This window comes from Primulina eburnea, unplaced genomic scaffold, assembly GCF_022965805.1.
Source record: "Primulina eburnea isolate SZY01 unplaced genomic scaffold, ASM2296580v1 ctg41_ERROPOS100000, whole genome shotgun sequence".
NCBI lineage: Eukaryota > Viridiplantae > Streptophyta > Magnoliopsida > Lamiales > Gesneriaceae > Primulina > Primulina eburnea.
The window spans coordinates 79,154-100,000 of NW_027331231.1; the positions used below are offsets into that span (position 1 = coordinate 79,154).

At 38.9% G+C, this 20,847-nt stretch overlaps 3 protein-coding genes across 5 annotated transcripts; 2 read left to right on the forward strand and 1 right to left on the reverse strand.

Annotated features, from left to right (window-relative positions):
• The first annotated feature begins 10,099 nt into the window (after positions 1–10,099).
• LOC140821089 (protein NRT1/ PTR FAMILY 8.1-like) lies at positions 10,100–12,589 on the forward strand. Its single transcript, XM_073181498.1, has 4 exons — positions 10,100–10,223; positions 10,324–10,541; positions 10,891–11,444; positions 11,713–12,589. Exons 1-4 carry the CDS (start codon positions 10,118–10,120, stop codon positions 12,545–12,547), a joined length of 1,713 nt encoding a protein of 570 aa, XP_073037599.1. The 5' UTR covers positions 10,100–10,117; the 3' UTR covers positions 12,548–12,589.
• Positions 12,590–12,729: 140 nt separating this feature from the next.
• LOC140821088 (protein OCTOPUS-like) lies at positions 12,730–14,567 on the reverse strand. Its single transcript, XM_073181497.1, has one exon. It carries the CDS (start codon positions 14,510–14,512, stop codon positions 12,863–12,865), a length of 1,650 nt encoding a protein of 549 aa, XP_073037598.1. The 5' UTR covers positions 14,513–14,567; the 3' UTR covers positions 12,730–12,862.
• A 5,167-nt stretch (positions 14,568–19,734) lies between these two features.
• LOC140821091 (uncharacterized) lies at positions 19,735–20,785 on the forward strand. Of its 3 annotated transcripts, none has more exons than XM_073181503.1 (3): positions 19,735–19,969; positions 20,088–20,228; positions 20,365–20,785. In XM_073181503.1, exons 1-3 carry the CDS (start codon positions 19,781–19,783, stop codon positions 20,422–20,424), a joined length of 390 nt encoding a protein of 129 aa, XP_073037604.1. In that variant the 5' UTR covers positions 19,735–19,780; the 3' UTR covers positions 20,425–20,785. The 3 variants fall into 3 exon arrangements, with proteins under 3 accessions (XP_073037604.1, XP_073037602.1, XP_073037603.1); XM_073181501.1 differs by having other exon boundaries at positions 20,382–20,783; XM_073181502.1 differs by having other exon boundaries at positions 20,426–20,781.
• Positions 20,786–20,847: the final 62 nt, after the last annotated feature.

Sequence of the window (20,847 nt, forward strand, 5' to 3'; positions counted from 1 at the left end):
CATTTACATGGATTTAGTTTTAGTCTGTAATCACAGAGTGTTTGGAAGGTTTATTCTAGGTCGGCTATAAAATGCTCGGATGCCTTGGTTTTGATCAGGATGTCATCCATATTTACTTCAATAAAAGGCCGAACACCCAATCCATGAGCCTTTGGTAGGTAACCCCTATGTTTTTTATGTCGAACCATATAACAACATAGCAGTAAGTTTCTGCTTATGTGACAAAACTTATCTTGCTCTAATCTTCCTTGGCAAAGAGGATTTGATGGTATCCCTGATAAGCATCCAGAAAAATCAACAGCTCATGGCGCCAGCAGTGGAGTCGAGCAATTGGTCTATCCTAGACAAAGGATAGCAGTCATTGGGGCATGCTTTGTTTAGATCGTGGAAGTCCCTAGTAAGCATGAAGAAAACTCAACAGCTCATGGCCAGCACCGGAGTTGACCAATTGGTCTATCCTGGGCAAGGGATAGCAGTCATTGGGGCAAGATTTGTTTAGATCGTGTAAGTCAACACACATATGCCCTTCCCGAATATTTAGGCACTAGGACCATATTTGACATCCAGGTCGGAAAACACACTTCCTGAATGTGTCCGACCTTTACTTGCTCTTCCACTTGTTCTTGAATAATGGCATCCTTTTTCCAGCCAAAGTGACATTTCTTTCGGATGATTGGTCGGAATTCGTTTGAGACATTCAGTTTACTTTGCATCAGTTCTCTCCAAACACTGGTGAGGTCGAACATCGACTAGGAAAAGAAATTTTTTTTGCAAGCATTTGATCAATTGACCCCTCAAAGGCTCTTCAAAGGTTCTGCTATTTTAATTGTCCCAAACAGAGGGGAAATGACAATCCCCTCACATTCTTCTTCATAGGCCACTTGGGTGGATTTTTCTATTAATTTAAAGTTGTCATACTCCCGGGCCTCAGGTCGGCCCGGGTTGTTTGGTCTTAGCAGCTTTCTGTTCAACCCATACTTCTTTCATGTAACAATTCTGGGCTATTCTCTGGTCCACCCTTACTTTTCTGACTGGAAACTTGATTTTTTATGTAAGGATGAGGCCATCACTGCAAAGGCGGTCATGGCTTGTCGACCCAGGATGGCCGTATATGCGAACGGGGCATCAATTAAAAAAATGAGAATTTTGTCTTCCTTGTATGAGTGGCAAGTTTATCATGCCTATAGGTTGAATGGCGTGACCCATAAATTTGAATAGCGAGGTGAGCATTGGTTCCACTTTGTATTCTCCCGAATCCATTTGATCCATCGTTTCCTAAAAGAACAGGTTTACCGAACTCCTTGAATCAACAAATATCTTGGCCACTTCATAATTCTCCAACCATGGCTCGGATGACCAGAGCATCGTTATGCGAGTTAGATAATCCCAACAAGTCATCAGTTCCAAATAATATAAGAGGACATGTTCGAGCACTTGTCGCATTGATTTTCATATTTATTAGCTTCCTGCTGCTTTTATTCCTTGCTCGATTGGGTCCCCATCAGTAGGTCCCTCGAATATCATGTTTATGACTCCCATAGGGGAGGATGTTGTCTCTGGTTATGCCTGGGTTGATTTTGCTCCGGGGGTGCGTATTGTTATCTTCAAGGCTCGCTTCTTATTCTTATGTCCCTGAGGCCGAGAGATTCCCTTGCCCTTTCACGGGGTCGTTATTTCGGCCCTCGTTGTGTCAAAATGTCCTTCATTTCTGTGTTTTATTGGACTACACGTTCTAGATATTTACATTCATCAGTGGTATGCCCATAATCTTTGTCAAAGTCGCAATATCTGTCAGACATGGGTCTCTGAGGTCCCTGGTCACTTCCCCGAGGCCTACGTACAAGGTTCCTGTTCTTTGATATTTGGAGGGCTCTGAGCTTACTAGCCTTAAGCGGGGTGTAGGCGAAAAACTGGCCCAAGGGCTCCGGACGAACGGATCGGTTTAGACGAGGAGTCGAGCCGATAGACTTGATTTTTTGGGGCTATTGGTTGGATCCTTCCACCGATGAGCTCCGGCGAGCTGGACTTCTTCAAGATTAGCGTACTTGTCCGCCTGGTCTAGTAGTTCATCATAAGTATTTGCGGGTTTTTCTATCAATGATTTCAGGAAATCCTCCGTAAATATCCCCTGAATGAATGCAATTATCAATAGGTCGGATGTGGCGGAGAGCACTTCGTTGAAACCAACAATGAACCTTTGTATACATGCTTGTAAGCTTTCTTATTCCTGTTTTCTCATGGCAAAGTGACTGAAAGGAGTGATAGGATGCATTTTGTTGTTGGAGAACTGATGGAGGAAGGCTCAACTAAAATCTTAGAAATTTTTATATCACCGAGCCAGAGCAGGTTGAACTACTAGGCTAACCCTATTAAGGTTGTACGGAAGACCCGAAACTAGATAGGGTAGGTCTGAGTACTAGTGTCAAAGTGTGGCATTTTTTAATCATGATAGACGGTCCTCGGGGTCTCCCTTCCCGTCATATTCTGCGATATTTGGGAATTTGAAGTTTTTAGGGAGTTCTTCGGCTAGTATCTCGGTAAAGAATGGTATGGCCCAAATTGTTGGAGGGAGACTCTCATTCCAATTTCCTTCAATTGTTCGATCTCCTTTCTCATCTTTTACTTATCGGCTTCATGTGCCTCCTGGTCAGAGGGTAGGTGGGGTGGGGGGGATCCATTCCTTCCCGCCTGACCAACACATGCTCCACTATGGAAGTAATCAATTGTGTCAGCTCTGCTAGAGTGAGGCTCTGGTTGCCATTATTGCTTCGATTTCCTTCCCTCCCATTGGCAATATCTTCAGTATTCACCATCTTATCTCTTTTTCTTCAAATTCTCACATACGGCTCCAATTGATAATACCAAAATTTTACCTCGGGTTTGATCTGGAGAACGGGTCTTCAAATCTTCAAAACTGAATGGGTTGGATCGGGGCTCTGAGTTCTGCACATGCAGAAAAAGGGTGAGGGGCGTCAGAGAGATTCCCAGCATGACCTCCCCCGATGCTTAAGTCAGTATGGGGAGCATAACTTAAGAGAGCATAACAATGCTAAGTAAGAAAGAGAATGTGTTTGAAGTCGTAACAAATACCTAGTATTTATAGAGGCAAGATGAGCTAGTTACCTGATATGAGTAGAGTCCTTGTTGAGATAGAACTTCACTGGAGATAGGACATTACTTCTTAACTATAGAGGCTAGGACTCTTGATGGCGGCTATGATGCTTATCTTATCTTAATGAGATTTTATCGAATCCTGTATTTATCGGGAGCTCTTATTTATCGACAAAAATGTCTCCTCATTCCTTTGCTGCATTAGGGTCTACCTGGCCAACACTTGTTCCACTTTTGCAATAATCAATCGTGTTAGCTCGACTAGAGTGAGGCTCTGGTTGCCATTATTGCTTTGATTTCCTTCGCTCCCATTGGTAATATATTCAGTATTCATCATCTTATCTCTTTTTCTTTAAATTCCCACAGACGTCTCCAAGTTATGATACCAAAATTTTACCTCGGGTTCGATCTGAAGGACGGGTCTTAAAATCTTCACAGCTGAGTGGGTCGGATAGGGGCTCTGAGTTCTACATAGGAAAAAAGAGGGTGAGGGGGCGTCGGAGAGTTTTCCGGCATGACCCCTCCGATGCTTAAGTCAATCTGGAGAACATAACTTAAGAGAGACAACAACATTAAGTGAGCAAGAGAATGTGTATGAAATCGTAACAACTATCTAGTATTTATAGAGATAAGATGAGCTAGTTACCTGATAGAGTAGAGTCTTTGTTGAGATAGGAAACCTCAGCTGACACGAATCCTTAACCATGGATGTTATGATTCTTGCCGTCTCTTGATGAGATTTGATCAAATCCTGTATTTATCGAGAGCTCTTATTTATCGACAAAAATGTCTCCCCATTCTCTAGCCGCATTAGGGCTCGGGCTTCTCGACCACCTGAGTGGGTTCGGACACCTGGGATTGGACACCTCGAGTTCGAACTATTGGACTTGGACACCTTTCTATATACTTAGGCTCGGTAGCTGGACCCTTGTCCAATAATGAGGCATGACTCTTATAAGCTAGAGCTAATTCTAAGATGAGTTGAATCAGTCCCGATGATCGAGCTCTTGCTTCCACATCTTGGGCAGCACGATTCCCAGATTCAGTAGCGAACAAGGTGGCTACGCGCTCAGATCACTCACCTATACTCTTTGTCACTGAAGGCCAAGTAACAAATTTGGGTGGCATATCTTTTCGCTTTGAGAACAGATGAATGAAGAAGAGGATTTTATTAGCACTATGACAGATATGTGGGAGACTACAACATCTGAAACGATAATAGACAAACTCAAAGTGCTATCTACTGCTTTAATGAAGTGGAGCAAAAAACAACCAAAAGTAAATCAGAAAAGTATTGAGGAACTCAAAACCATGATTAATAAGATGCGCTCATTCACGGACAATAAATCAGTGTCAATAGTTGAAGAGATGAAGCAGAGACTAAATAAATTGCTGATACAATATGACATATATTGGAAACAAAGAGCAAAACAATTTTGGCTTCAGGAAGGAAACCTTAACACGAAATTTTACTCAATGGCAACAAGGAAGAAGGCACACAATAAAATCCAGAGTCTGACTGATGACACAGGTAAGGAATTCAATGATCCCCGGAATCTGCAACGCATTGCTGGTGAATATTTCGGCATGCTCTTCTCATCCGAAAATGCCTCATATGATGAGGTAATAAACCAGATTGAACCAAAGCTCACAGATGCTGAAAATAATACACTTTTATCCCCCTTCACCATTGACGAATTTCGAGAAGCGATGTTCCAAATGAACCCTCACAAATCACCGGGACCGGATGGGTATAATCCTGGATTTTTCCAAAAATGCTGGCATATCATGGCTGAAGATTTCTTCCAGCAAGGTGTACAATGGTTGAACCAGGTAAATTTCCCAGCAAAGCTCAATGATACTATTATCACTCTCATCCCGAAGTGTGCAAACCCAGTTACTATGAAAGATCTTCGGCCAATTTCCCTATGTAATGTTATGTATAGGGTGCTAACAAAGGTGTTGGAAAATCGATTAAAGCTGATATTGCCAAAGTTAATATCAGAGACACAAGCAGCTTTTGTTAAGGAACGTTCAATCATCGACTATGTGATAATAGCTTTTGAGATTATCCATCACATGAAGTGAAAGCACCGAGGCAAACATGTGGATGTGGCACTGAAAATTGACATTAGTAAAGCATATGATCGCATTGATTGGGGTTTTCTGAAACTCATGATGATTAAGCTATGATTTGAGGATAAATGGGTGGATCTCATGATGCTTTGCGTTACAACAGTGTGATACCAAGTGAGGGTAAATGGAAATTTGGTTGGACCAATAAATCCAAAACGAGGACTGCGCCAAGGATGCCCTCTATCACCCTATTTATTTATTATATATACACAAGGGCTATCCACTTTGATTGAGAAAGCTGAAGGCAGAGGCACGTTGCATGGAGTTAAAATCTGTCGTCGGGCCACGATAATATCTCATCTTTTTTTTTGCCGATTACTCGTTTATATTTTTCAGGGCAACAAAAGAAGAATGCAGAGAATTTAGGAAGATTATAACCACCTATGAGAGGGCTAGTGGGCAAGCCATAAATTTTGGAAAATCTGGAATATTTTTTGGCAAAAATATTGAAACCCGAGAACAGAATGAGCTATCTTCAATCCTTGGATTGTCATAGCCGCTGGACACGGGACGCTATCTTGGTCTCCCATCATTGATCGGTAGTAAGAAGAAAGTGGTCTTCAGTTACTTGCGAGATTGGCTCTGGAATCATATACAAAATTGGCGAAGAAATGCCCTATCAAAAGCAGGTAAAGAAGTATTGTTGAAATCGGTGACACATGCTCTACCGGTTTACTGTATGAATGTCTTCTTGTTACCTACATCCCTTCTCGACGAGCTTCAGAAAATGATGAACTCCTTTTGGTGGGGAACAACATCCCAAAACTCGAGAGGAATACATTGGACGACTTGGAACAGAATCTGCAATCGAAAGGAAAGCGGAGGTCTTGGTTTCCGCAATCTCGAAGCCTATAATCTAGCCATGCTTGCTAAGCAAGGTTGGAAGCTTATTTCAACCCTAAATACATTATCATCAAGATTACTCAAAGCTAAATATTTTCCGAAAAAAGACTTCATGGAAACACTTAGGATCAAATCCTAGCTTCATATGGAGAAGTATTTGGTACTCAAAAGCTATCTTGGCTCGTGAGTTACGATGGAAAGTCGGAGATGGTCAGCATATACAAATCTGGACACACCCATGGCTAAGAGATTCCAGAAACTTTTATATCCAAACACCGTATACGCATCAAGAGGAAGTGAAGTATGTGAAGGAGCTGCTGATCCCAGATACGAGGCAGTGGAACACGGGAAAACTCCACGAAATTTTTGCCCCACGAGATGTCCAAGAAATTATGAATATCCCGTTAAATCCTCTGGAATCAACTGATGACCGTATATGGCACTTTAGCATAAATGGAAGCTATACAGTGAAGTCAGGGTACCGAATCATCATGGAAACCATTACCAACCATGAGCAGGAACATCGTCAGAATGGGGACTGGTCCAAGATATGGAATTTATCAACACCTCCGAAAATACGATCATTCCTATGGAGAGCAGCGCGTGACTTCCTACCTTGCCGCTTGAAAATTCAATGAAGGAATATACAGGTACCTTCCAGCTGTGTGATATGTGAATCGGGATTGGAAAACAATTGTCATATATTCATTGACTGCCCATATGCAAAGGATTGTTGGAAAATTGCAAAGCTTGATCGCCTCGTGACGAATTGTGCAAGAGAAGCTGTTTCATTCTTAAATTTTATGTTTGAAAGTCTGACTGAATTTCCCAAGGCTGCACAACCAATTCTCTCGGCTACACTATGGAGCATATGGCGCTATCGAAATGAGAAATTATGGAGCGGTGTGTCTAGACCTCCGCAAACCACTATTGCACTCGACTATGATATGTTATGGAACTGGACTCAAGCACAAAAGAACTCTACAAAAGGATAAGCCTCAAGCTCTCGTCGGGACGCGGATTATCGATGGATCCATCTGTGAAGTGCAATGTGGATGCGGCATTGTTTAACGAACATGAAGCTATGGGTTTCGGTGCTGTGGTGTGAGACTCAGCAGGGGAATTCATGGGGAGCAAAAAAAGTGTGGAATACGGTCTGTATCAAGTTAAAGAGGCCGAAGCATTTGCCTTCCTTGACGCTATCGCATGGACAACCTCTCTAGAACTCCATGACATAATATTTGAGACTCACTCACAGACAGTGGTAAATGCGATCACCTCAAAGACTGTTGACCACACAGAGTTTGGCTCAATTATCTCCGGTTGCCGTAAACTCCTCGATGCACATCTGTCAATCAAAATTCAACATGTTAGAAGACAAGCAAATATGGTGGTTGATTCTCTTGCTCGAGCGACCATATCTTATGCAAATCCTTTTATTACGTTTCACCCTCCAGATATATTATGTAATCTCATTTCCCACGATTATAAGGACAACATTTGATAAATGGCATTCACATTTCAAAAAAATAAAATAAAATAAATCATGCATTTTTTCAAGATTTGAATTCAATTAGAAGAACCAGTGGCCTGATTTTCTCAATTTACTATAATTAAAGATTTGGTAAGTGTAATTAAATTTTATTTTCCATTAATTGTTTCACATCCGGTATTAATCTATAGAGTGTGTCTCATGTGAGACCGTCTCACGGATCTTACTCTGTGAGACGGGTCAATCCTACCCATTTTCACAATAAAAAGTAATACTCTTAGCATAAAAAATAATATTTTTCAATGGATGACCCAAATAAGAGATCTGTCTCACAAATATGACCCGTGAGACCGTCTCAGACAATTTTTTGCCTACTCTATAAATATCCTTTGGACGGTCGCCAATCTGTAAATTTTTTAAAAATAATTTCAAACATATATACACTTTCTATAATTTCTATAATATTTATAAAATAGAAAACATAAAGAAAAAAAAAAAAGATTGCCTGAAAATGACAATTGATCAATTATTTTTCAGTATATTTAATCAAGTACGAACTCATATACGTTTTCATTAATTAAATCAGTTAAAAATGAAACAATATGCTAAAAAAATATTATAAAATCTTGATATTTTTAGACAAAATGGTCTTCCATCTTTTAATGATTTCTTTTTTATTCACTTTGCCGTGGAAGTTGAAATATTTTGAAATCTACTGGTAACAAATAATCAAAGGGGATTGTTGTAATTTTGACTTGTAGATTACGTTTCTCTTCTTTGTAATTGACTAATTGTGTGTATATATTATGGAATATCATTTATTGATTTTATTTTCCTAAAATAACATTTGTTTTAAATATTTCGATCGAGGAAATAAATGTAATGTAATATAAATATAAAGGTTTTAGTGATACGATCCTCCATTCAAAGGCTCTCACGATTTCTTCGGTTAGAGTGTTCGCTTCGCCTCCTACGCACGAGGTTTCAAGGTTAGTATGATAGAAGTAAGATCTTATATTTTAATCTAAATAAATTATTTTAAAAATATATAATAAAATTTAAGACAAATTATAATCCCAAATATTTTAAAGAATGGGCCCCTAATTTATTATAAAATTGTATGATTATTATTGTCAAACATCGTAGTTTGGTGTAATTCCCTTGGCCAGCTTTCTCGCATGTTGTTGGCATTATTCATGGACGGCCGAATGTCTTAAAATTATTATTATTATTAATTTTTTTTTTTTTAGAAATACAGTGTGTAATTTTTGTGAAATGTAATTTGAAGCAATCGACACGGCAGAGAGTGATAATAACATCAAATTGACGATTATTACGAAATTTTATAAGTGCTTACATTCATATATGTTTCATGAGAAAAATAAATTTCAAAGATTTACTTAACATGTTCGGTTCTATTGTCATAAAAAATGGTGTAGATGTGTTCCAGGTTTTTTTTTTAACATATGTGTTAAATTTGCTTTATTTTTTATTGTGTGAACATTTAAACATTCAAAAATATGGATAAAAATAAATTAAAATTTTATTGGGATATGTTAGTTATAGAAATATTTTGAATTTAGTAAATATATTTTTGATATTTTTTTTAATTAAACAAAAGCAAAATATTTTTGTAATCTTATAAAGTAATTACTCTTTGCCCCTCGTGTATTATTATTACATTATTTTTTAAAGAAGTTTGGATACGTCAAAAGAACAGAAACCATCTAGGAAATAGCTCTTTTGAATTCTTTTTTCCAAGAAAATAAAATTGGAAAAAGTCATAAATTAATTAACTTTGATGTATGCATTTTAGCAGTGTTTTTATAACCGGACCGTTAATCGAACCGGTCAAGCCTTAAAAAATGGTTCAACCGGTTCCACCGAACAGTCGAACCGGATCAATAAAATTAATATTTTATTTATTTTATATAATAAATAAAATAGTAAAATATTGATTATTTATGTTTTTATAGTTTTTACTTAATCTTTAAGATGAAAATTACAACAAATATCCAAATAAACACCACTTTTCGGGTTGTAACCGGTTTCCGGATTTCGGGTTTTCCGGTTTTTTCCGGTTTAACCGGATTTTAACCGGTTTTTTTTCGGTTAAACCGGTTTTCCGGTTTTTTCCTTATCTCCGGACCGGTCTGGAGACCGGTTCGCGGTTGAACCGGTCCGACCGGCCGGTCCGGTTTTGAAAACAGTGCATTTTAGTAGTAAACAAAACATCTTATTCATTGAATAGTATTTTGTAATGTGGATAATAATTTCTTTAATGGCTAGAATATTTTATTTGATCACTTGAGATTTTATTTTCTGCTTAGAATTTTTTATTTTAATACCTAATTTTTTTAATGATTATATATCATATAGTATATTCATTCCGTCTCTACATCCATATTCGATTTATATATGTGATATTCATGCAAAAAACTCAACAAAATGTGATTAGAAAAAGCCAACACCACCTGATGTTTCTTGACATAAGCTCACATATTCTTCATATTTCCAGGCTTGACTGTAAGATCCATGGCCGAGGAAGAAAACTACACGAAAGACGGGACGTTAGACTACCGCAACAATCCTGCAAACAAGAAGAAAACAGGAACTTGGAGGGCCTGCCCCTTTATTCTTGGTACATATATGAACATTGTATCAACGTTTAGATTATTATATCGAGCAACTGTTGAATAAAAATGAGGAAAGCATATGATTCAATTCTATATGTTTCGCAGGAAACGAATGCTGTGAAAGACTAGCATACTATGGAATGAGTACTAACCTCATTGATTACTTCACAAATCAACTGGATCAACCAAGTGCTACAGCTTCCAAAAATCTGTCGAATTGGTCCGGAACTTGCTACATCACACCCCTTATCGGTGCATTTCTTGCTGACGCATATCTCGGACGATACTGGACTATAGCCAGTTTCTCCATCATCTATGTCATTGTAAGTTTCCCCCTCAGATTTTGTGTTGCGATTCTGCCAAAACTCTACTAGAAAATTATTGATAGGCTTGCAAGGTTAAGAGACTTTCCTAACCTACCAAGCTATTCTTTTAAGTGTAGGCTTGCCTCTTAGCTTATTGTTCAACATCAAGGTAACAGTATGCATGGTCAATGACTACCACTCACATACCCAATTTTGATAAGTTTATTCGTGTTCTCAAATTAGTGTTGGATCAAGATGTATGAACCGAACGCTATTATTTGGTCGGAGTACGCTGGAAAGAGTGGGTCACCATAGACATTGTTGAATATATATTTAAAATGAAATGAAAGGTGTTTTGGTGATGTAGGGGATGACATTGTTGACTATATCAGCATCGGTGCCTGGCCTGAGGCCAACGTGCTACGAAAAAGACGTTTGCAGTGCTACAGGTTCTCAAACCGCTGCTTGTTTTGTTGCACTGTACTTGGTGGCATTAGGAACTGGTGGCATCAAGCCTTGTGTCTCCTCCTATGGAGCAGATCAATTTGATGATGCTGATGAATTTGAGAAAGTACACAAGGGTTCTTTCTTCAACTGGTTCTATTTTTCAATCAATATCGGCGCACTAATTGCCTCTTCTGTGGTGGTTTGGGTACAAGTGACCATCGGCTGGAGTTGGGGATTCGGGATTCCTGCCGTCGCAATGGCAATAGCCGTGTCATTTTTCTTCTTGGGAACTCGATTGTATCGGTATCAGAAAGCTGGAGGCAGCCCTCTGACACGGCTTTGCCAGGTAGTCGTGGCTTCGTTGAGAAAATACCGGGTCCAGGTACCGGTTGACCAGGCTCTTTTATATGAGACTACTGATGCTGAGTCTGCTATTGTAGGCAGTCGGAAGCTTGACCACACAAATGAATTGAGGTATGTTTCTGAGACAAATCTTGTTCTATTAGCCTATCAACTTAAACACAATGTTTTTGATTATAATAGGTCAACATGAAATTGTCAATACTTGAAACGTGCTTCACCAAACAGACTAGTTTCTTAAACTGGGACTGTTAGGCTAAAGTGAGCCCCGTTACAAACTAGTTTTGAGGGCACACATTGAAAAATTGGCCCCAAAGAAAATGCTCGAATGAAACAAGAACCTAGCCTAATTATTTCACTAACATAAAATCGGAATTCACAGTTTTTTTGACAAGGCAGCAGTGGAGACACAAACAGAACAAAACAAGGGGTCAATAAATCCGTGGAGGCTTTGCACTGTAACACAAGTTGAGGAACTCAAAGGTATTATACGATTGCTCCCCATATGGGCAACCGGTATTATCTTCAGCACAGTGTATGGACAAATGAGCAACTTATTCGTGTTACAAGGCGGGTACATGGATACTCGAGTAGGCCCATCGAACTTCAAAATTCCAGAAGCATCACTCTCCATATTCGACACTCTCAGTGTCATATTCTGGGTGCCAGTATACGACAGATATATCATTAAAATAACAAGAAGGTTCACTGGTCACAAAAATGGCCTCACGCAGTTGCAGCGCATTGGAACTGGACTCTTCATATCAATCTTTTCCATGGTTTCAGCCGCAATTGTAGAGTACTTGAGGCTTGGTATTGTGAAAAGACATAACAGCTATGGCGTGAAAGAAGCACCAATATCAGTATTCTGGCAGGTGCCTCAGTACTTCATCATAGGCTGTGCTGAAGTGTTCACATACATCGGTCAGCTGGAATTTTTCTACGAGCAAGCTCCTGATTCAATGAGAAGTTTATGTGCGGCTCTTTTACTAACCACAACTGCTCTGGGTAACTACGTAAGCTCTCTACTGGTGACAATTGTCATGGATATTACTACAAGAAACGGGAAGCCTGGATGGATAGCAAAGAACCTGAATTATGGCCATCTTCATTACTTCTTCGGGATACTGGTGCTGCTGAGTGTGCTGAACTTGGGAGCGTTCATTGTCGTAGCAAAAAGATATACATATAAGAAGCCGGTGGGAACTCTCCGCTGATTACCTTAAACAAAACTGTACCTCAAACTTACCATGTAGATACTTTCTGTTTGAACTGCAAGTAAATGCTTTTACATCTTTTGGTGATTTAACGTTCTAATACCACTGAGACCCTGGACATCTTACCCATCCGGGAAGAGATTTCAAGCAAGAAAAAATTTCGTAAAAAAAAGACAGATTCATAGAAACTTAAACTATCATATATAGAGACACATTACAAAAAACAGTTACACGGTTATCATAGTTCACAAATTGATAATCGTACAGAGAACAGTGTGTAATCTCCGCTAGTTTAAATGGAAAACATTCCCGGCATCATAATGGGAGTTCTGCAGTTTGAATTTCCCAAGAGTTCTGCAGTTTCAATTTCCCAAGCTTATTACTTCTCACGCTCTTCAATGGTGCCATGTAGAATGGGACAATCCCACTGTCAAGATCATTCAAGGTGTTCTTAGGACTGATATTTCCCTCCAGCATATACTTTTCCCTTCCGCTTAAGCCACATTTATCTGCACTATCAACACTTCTCCTGCCATAATTTGATCCTATGACCGCACATGAATTTCTTGAACCAACAACACTTCGACTACGGGGTAGGTTCCAATCTACTACTTTGCCAAGATCTCGGCCAGCCTCCTTCCCTTGCTTGTCCAGGGTGTCAACAGTTGGTGAGTTAGTACAATTTTGAGCAAAGGTTTCGAGCTTATCCTGACTACTGCTGTGCTTGAAACCGAGCACGTTGCAGACTTTGTGCCATCCAGCAGACATCTTGGGCTTCCCGTTTCTTGAAAGTGAACCAAATTTCTCCAAGCCATCATCTCTACTAGAATCTAAATGACAATCATTCAATTCCCTCGCTGTAATCACCAACTCAACATTTGCAGGTCCTTGATTGTCTGCATTGACAAATTTCTTTCCAACACTCCTCACTGAACTAGACCGATCAAAGCTACTTCGCCTCATAGAAGAAGAAGAATCCGAATTAGAATGTCCTGAACCCAAGCCCGAAACCCCGGAGCTACTCTCATCTTTAATGATAGAATGCATTGGCCCATCAACAGACAACCTATGATTCTCAAACCTATTATTCATATTACCCAAAATACCATTCTCGACAACAGAAAACATTGGAGCAAGTCCTGGGATGCTCCTCGCGATCATGTAGCCATCCCATGAAGCCCTTGTCTCGTACAAAGGAATCTGACCGGCATCCATGGAAAATCTTGGCTCTGTATCACAAGATTTTCTGCCCAGAAGATCCAAATGATGATCTACAGATTTTCGCCTGTCATCACACAAATTAGAATCACCCTCACCGACAATCATCTTGCCATTACCATTTTCGTTGATTATACTTTTGAGCTTCTTCATCTTATTATTTTGCCTCCAGTTTCGTAGTTTCTTACGAAAAACAGAAGCTGCCCCCCAAAGATTCCCAGAAATCTCTCTAAAATCTTTAGATTTTTTACTCTTGTTTCCAAATTCGAGATCTATGTATTCCTTCATAGTCTTGAATTCTCCTTCATCAAATTCTCCATCCACGTGAACATTTTGTTTGACCAATGCGTCACCAGAAACCCTAATCTCATCCTCATTTCTGTTCCCTATCACAGTGTAAGTGACACTCGAAGAAAGCCCTAAATTACTTGATTCGACTCTAGCCTCACACCTAGATCCACTGCTTTTCACATCATCGGCAATGAAGAGCCGAGAAAGCGATCCCCGACCCGAGACTACATCGCACGACCTGCGATGCGGCTCACCGCACCTAGCGACGGAATCTTCAGCGTGCGAAATGGAAACCGAGCGGCAACGCCTGAAGTCAGGTGAGCCTGGGGCATTGAGACTGGAGAGGCGTTCGCGGATGCAGGAAGCGCAGATCCCGGGTAGGGTTTCGTCCGGGTGGCGGCAACATGGGGAAAATCGGTTAGGAGCTCGAGCTTGGGAAACGGGTCGGAGAGTCATTGGATACTTCCCGTGCCCGTGGGGGAGCTCAGTGAGACAACAAGAGAATCAAAAGAATACCTTGAAAACTCACTATTATAAATCTATATAATACTTTTTATTCAATTTATTATATATATTTATGAGCGTTTGTGTATAAGTAAGAAGTTTATACATTTAATTTTTTTTATATGTGATTATTCAATATTTGGGTATTTAAAAGTGGCTTATATAATGATACTTATGAATAAATTATAAATTTACTAAAATATTTTTTTATGAGTTTTTATTAAATGAAATAAGATTACTTTCTAAATGAAAGAGACATTTTAGTTGGTGTTATAATATTTTACTTAAGATATCATTTCATTTGCATAACAAAATTAAAATTAAAAGGTTAAAATAATAAAATTTCCAAAGACAATTTTATTTTACATCCAAAATTATCCTTTTTCTCCCCTAAAAATTACATTTTTTTTTCCCATTAACGTTGATGCTAAAAAAATAAGATTTAATATCACTAACATGTGTAAACTATACCACTTACGCACCATTCTATTTAGAGCAGGTCTCTTGTGAGACGGTCTCACGAATTTTTATCTGTGAGACGGGTCAATCCTACCGATATTCACAATTAAAAATAATACTCTTAGCATAAAAAGTAATATTTTTTTATGAAAGAACCAAATAAAAGATCCGTCTCACAAAATACGACCCGTGAAACCGTCTCACACAAGTTTTTGCATTCTCTTATTCTCATTATTTTTCGTGGATAATCGATAATTAATAAATAGCCTAAAGATTCAACAAAAAGTATTGTCGAAGTGAACTGCTATATATAGTTTTGTAATCAACTTAATCCAAACTTTACAGGAAAAATATATTTTACATTTTATTCTCTCACATATCTATTGTAAGGTCTAAGAAATTTAGATTTATATAACCTGAATGCATGCAATTTAAAGTTTTTATTTAAATTGTGTGTTTAATGATTTTATGCATTTAATGCATAATTATTGCTTGCATTAGGATTTAAGTTGTTTTTCACGCTCGATCGAGGAACGAAGACCGGGAATATTCATGAAAAATATTTTTATTGAATTATTATTTTTAATTATTAATATGAGGTGCTTAAATCTGATTTTTTTTGAAAATGAATATTGGTTGGGTATTTTTACCCGTCGGATTATATTTTTAACTGTTACGCAAATTTTAACGATTTGAATGACTTTTTGAGGGCTCGGGTAATATTTTCAAAAACATATCAAAACGAAATATTTTTCGAGAGTGTTTTTGGGCTCGATGAGTTTATTTTTAAGCTTAATGGGCTCAAAACCCTTGTTAGCACTTAATTTTCATGTTAGGGCTCATTAGTGCTTAATTAACTATTTTAAAAAACCCCATTATGCAACCCTAAACCTACTCCATACTTAACAGTCGCCCACTCCACCTATCAGCAACCTCTCCACGTGAATTTTCAGCAGCAAGATACGGCTCCTTCATTTTTTTCCTCAAGAAAGTTCCTCCCCGCTCCTCCGGTGCTTCCCCGACGCGTTTTTTTTCAAGTTTTCTATCATAAAATCATCAAGGCACGCATGTATCTTCGTTTCTATTCATTCACGCCAATAATATGCAGAAATTTTTGTGTTTGTACAAAAAATTGTATGATGTACCTTGTGGTTCCGTTTTATACAAGATTGACATGAATCTTGCATACTTTTCTTGACTTGCTCAAGTTTTCATGTATGATTGCAAGGGGCTGCCGATTATTTTGTTGCTAAGGGGCATGTATGTTGTGGTTTTAGGTGACACGATGCTGGAGCCTAGGGTGTGTACGGTTTTAGGTGAAGGCCGAAGGTTGCTTTTATGCGGCTAGGGTTTTGGGTTGCCTTGGTGAAGGGTTAGGGTAGGCTCGGCTGAGGGGGGGGGGCTGAACCAGGCCAATGTGTTGTCTAGGAGGATCCAACCGAGGTCTAGGGGAGGTCCATACCCAGCTGGTCTCGAATGGAAGAGAGGTCCCTATGCTAGGAGCCGGTTGTGGTGCGTAGGTAGCTCGGGAGTGCATTTTTGGTGTTCGGGTGGTGCGCGTTCATGGGGCTGATGGCTGTGCTTAGGTCGGTCTAGGAGAATCTTAAGGTGGGCTAGGAAGTGCTGGCCCAAGGCTAGTCCAAGCCGGTAGGGCATAGAGTCAAAGGGTTGCACGTTCGGTGGACTAGGATTGAAGTTCGAGTGACCCTGGAAAATTCCTGCAACTTTCAAGCTTGTTCGTGAGTCATATGTAGGCTGGAATAATTGGTTTTTAGGCTGGTGATGTTGGTTTAAGTTGTATTTTGAGTTGGGAAAAGTTTGGGATTCGGGTTAAAACCGGGACTGCTGTCCAAGTTTTACAATAAATCGTTTAAGTTTTGAAACGAGCTCGAGTTTACGTCTAATAAATACTTTTAATATGTTTTGGGATGTTTTAAGGAGTTTGGTAAGCTTCGGGTCGAAATATAGAGGTCCATGGGTAAAATGATCATTTTGGATTTCGAGAGGCAAAATTGTCATTTTACAACCGAGTCGAGATTTTAGTCCTGGCAGCGCCCTGAGTACAAATTTATCATGTTTTTAAATTTCATGTATCACGTGTCTGATTTTATGATTTTTATGAAATTATGAAAATACGTTGCATGCTTGGTTTTTAGGAAAATTGCTTATATGCGTGATTTTTGTTAAGTGATGAAAACGATGATGTTTTTGAAGGATGGGATTTGGTTGTGACTGACGATATATGTAAACAATGATGATGAAGCCTAGGCCCAGTGGATGGGTAATACTGTCGCTGAGGTCTTACAGCCACCGGATACCACAATTATATGTAGATGGATCCATCGAGTAGAACTGATACGATTAGAGCTGATACGAAAGTCACAACTAAAAAATTGAATTCAATTAAAGTAAATGCTTATGTATATGATGTTACGATGAGCTGTTTTGACTCGATATGATTACTCATGACATGTTTACGTTTATGCTTTTGAGTTCATGAAATGTATGTTGATATCCGTATATTTCACTGTTGCATGTTGGGTATATGTTTTTATTATTATCGGTACAGGTGTGTTGAGTCTTTAGGATCACTAGGCGTGTGTGATGCAGGTGAGCATTTTGAGGAGGAGACTGGAGGTGACGAACTCTGAGTAGCCAGTGCTGGATGTGCGCACACGACCAGAGGACAACACTTTTTCGCACATTACGATTTTATGAGTTTTTAGTAGACACGATCAGTTTTATACGTTTTTATGATATGTTGTTGAATTACATGGTTTTACTAGTTTTATTTTATTAATACATGATTGAGTGCCGAGTTGGAAATTTTTAAACTGCAACATTTTATCTGTTATTTGATCGCGGTTATTTTAAAAAAATGTGTATTTCTCATCAGTGTTGCATGTATGCAAGATTTGAAATTTCGAAATTTAAGTTACAAAAAATTTAAAAAAAATTGACAGTATATTTAAGTAGTAGATGTTTCAGTTGGTATCAGAGCAAGGTTCTTGGATAGGCTTGTGCCACTGCTAGCTTCTGCAGCTCAGTCTTCACGCCTCAAGTCTGTAAGCTTTTATGTTTTAAATGTTTTAAATTATTTAGTACCATCACCTCCATGATTACGTGATTTATGATTCTCACTACATGTTCAAATGCTTTCACGATTTAAGGATTTATTGTTTTAGAAAATAGATTGAATTTATTCAAATATTACTCCTCCCAGACGCACCATAAGTGCAGATCGTCGGGATGATGTTCCTGGAGGCGGCAGAGGCCCTCCACCGCCATCGCCGCCGACGGATGCAACTACCCGTGTACTGGATGGTATGGCTAGGCTTTTGGAGCAGATGCAGCAGGCTCCCCGACCTCAGACTGATATATATGAGCAGTTTATGCGGCTCAACTCGAAGGAGTTCGGGGGCACCATTGATCCATTCCTGGCAGAGGGTTGGATTCGATCCCTGGAGCTACACTTTCAGTACCTAGATATGAGGGATGGCGACTGAGTCAGGTGCACCATATATATGTTGAGAGACATGGGATCAGTGCAAGGAGGCGTTCTATGGTAAGTAATTCCCAACTGATGTCAGGGGCCGCCTGACGAGGGAGTTCATGAGTCTCCGATAGAGGGACTCGACTGTGGTGGAGTTCATCCGCAAGTTTGACAGGGGCTGGCATTTTGTGTCCCTCATCGCTAGAGATGTCGCCTAGAAGCTGAGGCATTTGATGGATGGGTTGAGGCCGACTCTGCCCCGAGACGTGATGCTGATGAGGCCGGCTAGTTATGATTAGGCGAATGGCTGCGCTTTTCAGGCTGGACAGGCCTTGAGGGACATTGATTTTGAGATGCATCGGAAGCGGCATCAGGCCTTGTCCAGCTCCCAGCTGCAGAAAAGACATTTTACAGGGCCACCGAGGCAGCAGGGGCAGCAGAAACCCCAAGGACAGGTTATTTCTAAAGTTCCAGGCAATACTTTTTTAAAAATATTTAAGGAGCACAAAATTTAAGTGGAAAAACATATAGACAACAAATTTATCTTCAACAACGTATATATTTGAACGTCCTCACGTAAAAAAAAAAATATTACTATTGCTAATTTTCTTGTTATTTATATACAATATTAAGCTACTAAAACTAATCAATATTGATGATTATGAAATCATTAACACAATTAAATTATATATGAAGATGCATTATTTAGTTATAACTTCTCAAAATTTATTATGTTTAAACAAAACACTACATTAATTTTTTGGCAAAAATTTGCGTGAGATGGTCTCACGGGTCGTATTATGTGAGACGGATCTCTTATTTGGGTAATCCATGAAAAAGTATTACTTTTTATGCTATAAGTATTACTTTTTATTGTGAATATCGGTAGGATTGACCCGTCTCACAAATAAATATTCGTAAGACCGTCTCACAAAAGACCTGCTCTAAATTTCTTATTTGTGACGAATTGCTCATTCAAACAATTACATTTGTCTTGGATAATTGGTTTAAATTTTTTTTATTATAATTATAATTGATCTGGTATGTTATTGTATTTTATGAATTTTACTTAAAAAATATCATTCTTATTTACTCCACACGTGCTTTTATAGAGTGTACGTATATAAATATATATATATATATATATATATATATATATATATATATATATATATATATATATATATATATATATATATTTGGGTCAAAAGAGTGAATAAAATTTATGACCACTCAGGGAGAATGGCATTGGTTGGTGTTGACTAAAAATGGAGGAGAAGGTGGAAGAATTTCTGAGGAGAAAGGCAGATGGCGAAGGAGCCGATCTCACCTTTCCTCCTCACCGGCCCCACCACGAATCGAGCTTCTTCGAGTATTTCATCCTTAGAGGCGTCAAATTCCACTCTCTCCAACACGATTCCTTCTCTTGTTCTTTCCAAGTCCCCCCTCGCCTCACTGTATGTAAAAATTGGTGGTTGAGCTTCAGAGAATCGGACTTGTTATTGGTTTATTTTCTATTGTTAGCTAAAGTAATGACACATAGTATGTGGGATCAAGGTTTTTATTCTTGTGCAGGATGAAAATGGGAACTTGGCTGTGGGTGCTATATCAGCTTTAGTAGATGAAATCGGGGCTGCGGCTATTCATCGGGAGGGTCTGGCCATGGATGTATCGGTGGACATGTCCATCTCTTATCTCTCCCCTGCTAAGGTCCATGTAAGCGCTCTTGTTCCAATCTTCTGCTTTTCAGATTATTAATAAATATTGCTGTTTTTGTTATGCATGTTCGTTGTGGACATAGATTAAATCTTAATGTTGGATTTGCTTTCTCAATGAGGGATTATGACTCTAGATTGCACATACCACTAGGCCAAGAGATCCTCGACTGTTTTCCTGGAATTTTACTTATTAAGGTGTGGAGATGCCAACTATGGAGCTACCTTTTTGTGGAGTGTGTGGATTGGTTGGAACACCTTAAAGGTGTGAATCGTATGTCGAAAGAGGAGTTTTGAATCCCATCTGAAATATTGTGCAATAATCATTTATATTTGTTTGTTCAGCCACAAGCAGATATGCTAGTTCTGTTGCACTTGCCTCATTCTTTTTTCTTTATGTATAAACTCTTACATGTTATATATTCACAAAACATAATTTCATCCTGCCCTTTATTTTTTTCGAGCCTTAAGGTCTTAATTTACCTGGTATAAAACCAATGGCTTGCTTTGCTGCTGATTTATACCGGCACACAGATTGTTCATTTTTTAACTTCACGATTTTTACGCAATTCAATTTTTGTATATAACAAAACCTAAGTGTGGGAACTCTACCCCTTTGC